Consider the following 7,532-nt stretch of genomic DNA (forward strand, 5'->3'; position numbering starts at 1 on the left):
TATATATATATTAGTGAGCAACATCTGATATTGTCTATTTTTATCGCTCCTACCAGCTACAACATACAACAGGTGACAGATCTGCAGATAGATAATGATTCCTTGCAACGACAGGTACAATGAGAGAGAGAGAGAGAGAGAGAGAGAGAGAGAGAGAGAGAGAGAATACGCAACGGATGGTTCATTTTACGTTGCCAAGCACCCAGTCCCTTCCCTCTCGTTCTTAATAACGTCATGTTGTTACACATCTTAACAGAAGACTGAAGCTTTAAACCATTTATTTATTTATTTCTCCCCTTTATTTCCTTCTCTCTCCACCTCAGAAACGACAAAAAAGGTTGACTTACAATCAGGTACATAATCCACTGTGTATATCAATAAAAACTTGTTGGATCTTACAGAAATGCGTCCGTGCCATTCCTTTCCTCACCCGGGAGGGGATCAGTGCGGGTCTTCCGGTTGTGAGCTATGGGTAACCTACTGTCAATTCTACCAAGAAATGGCAGGGGAGAGGATGACATAGTAAAGGGAAGGGGCCTAGCTTGCCCTCTCTTTGCTTGGGACATCCCTCTAGTCAGGTGAATATGTCAGGTGAATGTGCAATCCTTACATCTGGAGGTCACAGATACTTCGGGACATCTCTCCAGTCACAAATAGTTCAGGACATCTCGCAAGTCAGGTGACTGTTCCACACTCATCAGGTCATCAATAGTTCGAGACATCTCGCCAGTCACAAATAGTTCTGGAATCTCTGCAAGCCTGGTGACATATATAAATATATATATATATATATATATATATATATATATATATATATATATATATATAATATATTATATATATATATTCATATAAATATTTTATACATATATATAATATATATGTATATATATGAAATTTTATCACACACTGATTTATATGCAATCATGAAGCTACAAATTTCGTTTAATACCCAATTCACGCTACTTCTGGAATATCCCGATGGGGAATTATCACCGCAGGAAATTTTTGAAGAGATAAATGGATCAGTACCGCCGGGTCGATCCATTTATCATAAAAATTCCCCTTTGGTGATAATTCCCCATTGGGGATGTTCTCCTTTAGACTGAAAGTGGATATTAAACGACATATATATATATATATATATATATATATATATATATATATATACATTATATATATATATATATATATATATATATATATATATATATATATATATATATATATATATATATATATATATATATATATATATATATATATATATATATATATATATATATATATATATATATATATATATATATATATATATATATATATATATATGTATGTATAACTGAATCACGGGGAATAAGGAACGTAATAAATACATAAATAAAGATAAAATCCACGAAGGAAGTGGAGTCTGCTAGGTAAAGGACAACAGACAGTCGAGGGCCTCTGCAGCACTCCAGTGTTTCCCTTTCCTTTGTCGATTATATATATATATATATATATATATATATATATATATATATATATATATATATATATATATATATATATATATATATATATATATGTGTGTGTGTGTGTGTGTATGGTTATCCTATACAATTTTGTTTTGCATTTACCTGCTGAAGTTGCAGCCGTTGGTCAACCTGGTAGCACCGACCTTTGAAAACACTCCTCCCTCTCTCCTTTCTCTCTCTCTCTCTCTCTCTCTCTCTCTCTCTCTCTCTCTCTCTCTCTCTCTCTCTCTCAGTCCCAGTACCTAACTTAAAATACGGATGTGAAACAAAAGAAACCCATCCTACAAAAATAGCGTTTATTGTGCAGTTTAACAACAAGATATGTAAATGAAATTATGCATGATAGATAATTAATCGTCTTAAGGTATATCCTAAAAAGCAAACTAAACTATTTCAAGAACAAATAACGTGTGGAATTCTCCCACCTCCCACAAAGTCACAAGGTCTGTTAGTAATAACTATCATAGTCACTTCAGCCTCCTGCCCCCGTTCGATTTCCATAAGGGGCTATAGCTGTGACTATTTATGGTTTCTGCTTTACTCGAAACAGCTAAAAGAACCAAACCATATTCATTAAAATCCAAGGTTCACCCAGTTCATAACACAAAAATACATGATATAAATGTTAAATAATTGTAAAGAAATAATCACTGCAACATAATCAGGTCTGTAAAGGTTAGTAATTTTCTAAGTTTCTACTCACACTTTCAGCAACCAGGAATCCCACTTCCCAAGCAATCAACACATCCTTCCAATCTGTTCTTTCACAAAGGAGTGAATGATCTTTCGCAAGATCCTTTGCACTTAGCGATTTCGTAATGCACGAATGGATTCACATATCTATTTGACACACCCAGAAATACGACCAGAACCAGACCCCAGGCTTCTAGAAAGTTCTATCTAGAACAAGGATGGAAAACTCCACTCAGGGACATGCACAGCATCCGGGTGCTCTTCTAACAATGTTCCGGTCACAGGTTGTCAATGCTGAATTGCATAGAATGAGCCTAACAATGCTGTGACAGGTGCCATCTAATCAAACACCCAAGTTCTTCCACCTGCAAAACTGCTGAATATTGCAAGAGTTCATAGGTTGCAAATACCTCCACACCCATCTGACATATATATATATATATATATATATATATATATATATATATATATATATATATATATATATATATATATATATATATATATATATATTTTTTAGGCTTACTTCTCAGCCTAGATTATGGTAGTGAGGATCCGGGAGGCGTTGTGCTTTTATTGTTCAGGAACAATTTGAAAAGGTTGGTTTACTTAAGGACTTGGGTTCTTGACGTAAACAACAATGTAGAGGGTTTTCTTTATTATCTCCCTTTTAAATATAAATGTTCCACTTGGGTTTACTTACTGCTTCTTTGGGAAGTTGGCTGGACTCGAGACTGAAATATGCTAAGTCCAAAATTGGACTTGGAAAAACTAAGTTCGAGAGAGCTTGTAAAAATTCTAAGTTCAGTTAACACCTTCACACTCCATGCACATTGTCTGCTCTTACTGTTCTAACTAGCTCTAACTGTCCCCCTTCTCCTTCTTTCTCTCTTTTATGGCGTTTGTTTCTGGTGTCCACCGTGACCTTATAATGATGGGGCCAGTAAGAGGGAGATTCACGGTATTCTGATTTATTGACAAAATCTCTGAAAGGTCAAGAACTCTTGTGAGTGTAAAAGTGGCTATTTGACATTAGGGAAAAACAGAGGGACGTCTATATACAGTCAGATGTGTTTTCTCACACCTGAAGAATGGTTAACAATTCTATATACAATTTAGGAAGAGATTTAAAATACATATGGTTGGAAAGCTTGCAATGCCTTATGTACATTAGTAATTAGAGTTCTAACAAGGACATAAAGTATCTTCTGAAAAATGCATAAAAGATTGTTTGAATCAGGAGCACTGGCTCTTTGTTTCCTGAGAGTACTCAGTGCGTCATGTAGATTTTGTTTTGAAGCAAGGATGCCATGAGGGTCCCGGCAACAGATCTGGACCTAACAGTACTTCCCCCAAATTATTTAACAAAAAACAAAGAAGGTTCCCTTTAACAGTCAACTGAAACCAGATTCTCAAAAGTAGGAAGGGTTTGAAACAAAATCTCATAATCGAATTGAAGATTACATTTACAAAGAAGTATTATATATATATATATATATATATACATATATATATATATATATATATATATATATATATATATATATATATATATATATATATATAAAACTAAACTATATAAGATTTCCAGTCTGAAGATTGACAAAACCATCCACATTATGAAACCAACACTGAGGCCTAAACAGTTCCACTGGCACATCTCACCATTAATTATTTCCGTGAGATAACATACAGCACTTGCACCTTAACCCTCGCTGACAGAAGATAATTATGTATATAACCTTGGTGCATGAAGAAGTTGACCAGTCTTATATTAATAAATATAATTAGCACCTTTTTCAGAGAGGAATAGCTTATCACTCCTCAGTTACCTCAGCTGCTGTGATGAACACTAAACATCTGGCCCCGACGTGCAACCTCCCTCTGCAACATCCAGCTGTCCAAGAGATTGACGCAATTATGCTCTTACTGCAGAGCAAAACAGTGAAAAGCCTTATAATGCCTGCAGACTTCGAGATGGCTACAACAAATCCGTGCTGAGATTAGTAGAGAGTGGAGTGCCTCGCCAACATGCTGAACTGGTTCAGCTTTTCCCATCCAACATCCACGAGGATTTCGAAGATAAATCCTCATTCGAAAAGTCCTCAGCGCTAACAGCAGACGATCCCTTGGAAAACGCACGATCCTCATGTCCCTCTCCTCCTCCCGTCACCTTAAAAAGACTAACCATAACAAATGGCAACCTTGCCAGGGAGTGGGTTGCAGTCTTGGATATAGGTTAGTTTTAATATGTTGTTTGAGACCTAGGTGATTCTCCCGTTCACCATCACCTGATACATTTCTTCCCTGCATTGTAGTATGCAGGATGGTCCTGAGTAGGCTGGAGAGAGGGGGGCTTGTATGCATCTATTCTTATCAATGCATACTTTGCTCTTTTAAGGTCTTCAGGGATGTATTCATTTCTTGCTACGTTGTATGTTGTCTTCGCCAGCATGATATTTTCTAGTGCTCTACGGACGTCTGGAAGAGTTGTGGGTTCTGTTGTGTTTTGAAAAAGTATGCTGGTATTGTTAATGCTTGGCAGTAGAGTGCTTCTGCCAGTGATGTGTTGAATGCTGCGTGCTGTTCTTAGTCCCAGGAAGACCCATGGTAATTCCTCTCTCCAACTCCCACCTTGACATATGGCGGTGAGTGCTGATTTGAGGAAGTGGTGCAGCTGCTCCACCATGCTGTTTGCTTCTGGGTTGTATGCTGTTGTGTGAATGCATTTTGTCCAGAGGCTGGCAGCAAGGGAGCTCCATAAGGTGGAGGTGAAGTTAGCTCCTCTGTCACTTGTTATGTACTGCAGTGCTTCATGCCTGCTGACCCAGTCTATTAATGTTTTCACACAACTCTCTGCTGTCTGCTGCCTTACTGGTATTACTTCTGGCCACCTGGTGTTTCTGTTGATGATAGTGAAGAGATACCTGTACCTCTCAGAGGGGGGCAGGGGTCCCACAATGTCAACGTGGATGTGAGCCAGATGTCACTGTGTTGTCTGGAATTCTCCTATCCCCATTTCTGTGTGCCTCGTTATTTCTGAGGTTTGACATGGGAAGCATTCTCTTGCCTACTTTTTGATGTCGGCCTTTATTCCCCACCAGATGTACCACTCTGACAAGGTTTGGGCTGTGGATCTGCCTGATGGGTAGGACAGGTTGTGGGCGAGGTTGAAGGCTTTCTTTCTCAACCCTAACAGTAAGTATGGGCGAGGGTATCTGATACTCATCTCGCAGGTGATGGTCGTCTCTCTGTCGTTGATGCATAGGTCTCTCCATGTAAGGACGGGGTTCTCCTGCCGAAGTTGCTGTAGGTCCACGTTATCCTTTTGAGTCAATGCTATTTCGGGATATGATATCCCAATCTGGATGGTGTGATAGAGTTTCGGGAAAGGGCATTTGTCACATTGTTGTAAGAGCCCTTTAAGTATCTGATGTTGCAGGAGTGTTGCGCTATCGACAATAGTGACGCTGCTGTCTTGCTGATAACCCATCTCCGTTTTTGGTGAAGGCGTGTACCAGCGGTTGGTGGTCCATCTGCACCATGAATTGTTGTCCTTCTAGCATGCGTCAGAAGTGGAGGATGGCTCTGTGGACTGCCAGCAACTCTAGGTCAAACGTGGAGTACTTTTGTTCTGCTGGTGATAACTTTTCACTGAGGAATGCCACTGGGTGACAACCATCGTCCGTGTCGCATTCAGGTACCACACCCATTGCTGTGCTACTTGTGTCTGTCATTAGGGTGAGGGACCTATGGGATAAGGAAAAGATTAGTGTGGCAGCAGAGGTGATTACTCTTTTAGCTAGTGTGAAGTCATTATTTTGTTTTTCATACCAACATAGTTTTTTAGGTTTTCCTTTTAAGCAGTTATATATATTGGCCAATTATTTCAGCAAGGTTGGGTATGAAACAGTGGTAACAGTTAATCATTCTCTTGAATTCTTGGACTGCTTTGATTGTTGCTGGTTTTGGGAGGTTGGTGATTACTTGGACCTTCATTGGAGGGCTTGACACCTTTGGGGCTTTTTTGGTGGCCCAGGAATTCCACTATTGGTTTTCCCATTTGCATTTGTCTTTTTGGATTATAAGTCCATTTTCTTTAAGTATCTGCAGGACCCTCTTGATGTCTCTCATGTGTTGTTTGATGTTGGGGCTGAATATCAGTATGTCGTTGATGTAGACGATGCAGAAGGGTAGGTTGCCCAGGATTTTGTCCATTAGATGTTGAAGGTTGCACCTGGGTTCCGAAGGCCGAAGCAGCTGTAGTTGAAGGTGTATGTGCTGAAAGGGATGATAATGGCCTTTCTTTCATGTTTTTCGTGACTGGGACTTGGAAGTATCCCTGTGAAAGGTCGAGCTTCATAAATATTTTGGTGCCCTCCATCTGGTTGGTTATGTCGGTGATGTTTGGCAGTGGGTACCTGTCAGGTACTGTCTTGATGTTGAGCCTCCAGTAGTCACCACAGGGTTGCCATGTGCCATCAGGTTTTGGTACCATGTGTAGGGGACATGCCCAGGGGCTGGGGGCTTTTTGGCATATTCCTGCCCGTTCCATATCCCAGAAAGCTTGTTTGGTGTTGGATAGTTTTTCTGGGGCCATACTTCTAAAACGGGCGTGCACTGGGGGACCTTCAGTGGCTATGTGGTGCTGGATGTGGTGCTTTGCGGGTTTGGTCAGGTAGTGCTGCAGGTCGTCCTTAAATACCTCCAGGAACTCCTGTAAGAGGTGACTTTTCTCTGGTGCTGGAGTCGGCGTGAGTGGGGCTATGGGGGCAGGTCCCATGATCAGCTGCTGTTCTTACGTCTGCTGTGATGAATGTCCAGTTGTACTGATTCCCACCGAACGACAAATTCGTGGTCCTTTTCCTGCGTATTTCAGTGGGGCTCTGCTGGTAGTGTGCTGGTTGGCTGGCCAGTGTCAATCAGGAACTCCGTATTCGGTCTTTCGTCCACGATGAGAAAACACGACAAGTCTTTTTTGCTTGTACCTGGAAGAAAGACAGCAGAAAGCAGGCACGGTTCTCTTACGAGTCAACTGGTCTGCCCACCGCTGACATTTATTTTGTTGGGTTGCTGCTGTGACCCCTTCGCATGTTTTTTGACATGCAGCAGTCATTTTCACATTTTCGGGCTTCACTCCCGAACCTCCAGTGGTAGAAACAAATTCCCTTGGGACATTCTTCTATTTTGGGCTTGTACTTGGGTTTGTTTTTCCACCTGGAGCTCTGGTAGCAGTGGATCACTGTCAGTCTCTATGTCGGTCTTCTGCTGTGGCTGTGGGGCAGCTGCTGCTACAGGTGGTTGTGTATGCTCCGTCAACTT

At 40.4% G+C, this 7,532-nt stretch overlaps 1 protein-coding gene across 1 annotated transcript; it reads right to left on the reverse strand.

Annotated features, from left to right (window-relative positions):
• Positions 1 to 4,497: 4,497 nt before the first annotated feature.
• LOC136831022 (uncharacterized) lies at positions 4,498 to 5,947 on the reverse strand. The gene is made up of 3 exons (XM_067090966.1): positions 5,829 to 5,947; positions 5,285 to 5,746; positions 4,498 to 5,113 (listed from the first exon to the last, which is right to left on the reverse strand). Exons 1-3 carry the CDS (start codon positions 5,945 to 5,947, stop codon positions 4,498 to 4,500), a joined length of 1,197 nt encoding a protein of 398 aa, XP_066947067.1.
• Between the last annotated feature and the right edge of the window lie 1,585 nt (positions 5,948 to 7,532).

Source organism: Macrobrachium rosenbergii, chromosome 48, assembly GCF_040412425.1.
Source record: "Macrobrachium rosenbergii isolate ZJJX-2024 chromosome 48, ASM4041242v1, whole genome shotgun sequence".
Taxonomy (NCBI): Eukaryota; Metazoa; Arthropoda; class Malacostraca; order Decapoda; family Palaemonidae; genus Macrobrachium; species Macrobrachium rosenbergii.

Bases quoted from the DNA above. Each gene is read 5' to 3' on its own strand.
- LOC136831022 (XM_067090966.1), bottom strand. From the start codon at position 5,947: ATGACAGACACAAGTAGCACAGCAATGGGTGTGGTACCTGAATGCGAC. The intron at 5,747-5,828 runs GTTTGACCTAGA...TTCATGGTGCAG, and splicing joins GCAGAACAAAAGTACTCCAC to ATGGACCACCAACCGCTGGT. The intron at 5,114-5,284 runs GTAGGCAAGAGA...TATCATCAACAG, and splicing joins ATAAAGGCCGACATCAAAAA to AAACACCAGGTGGCCAGAAG.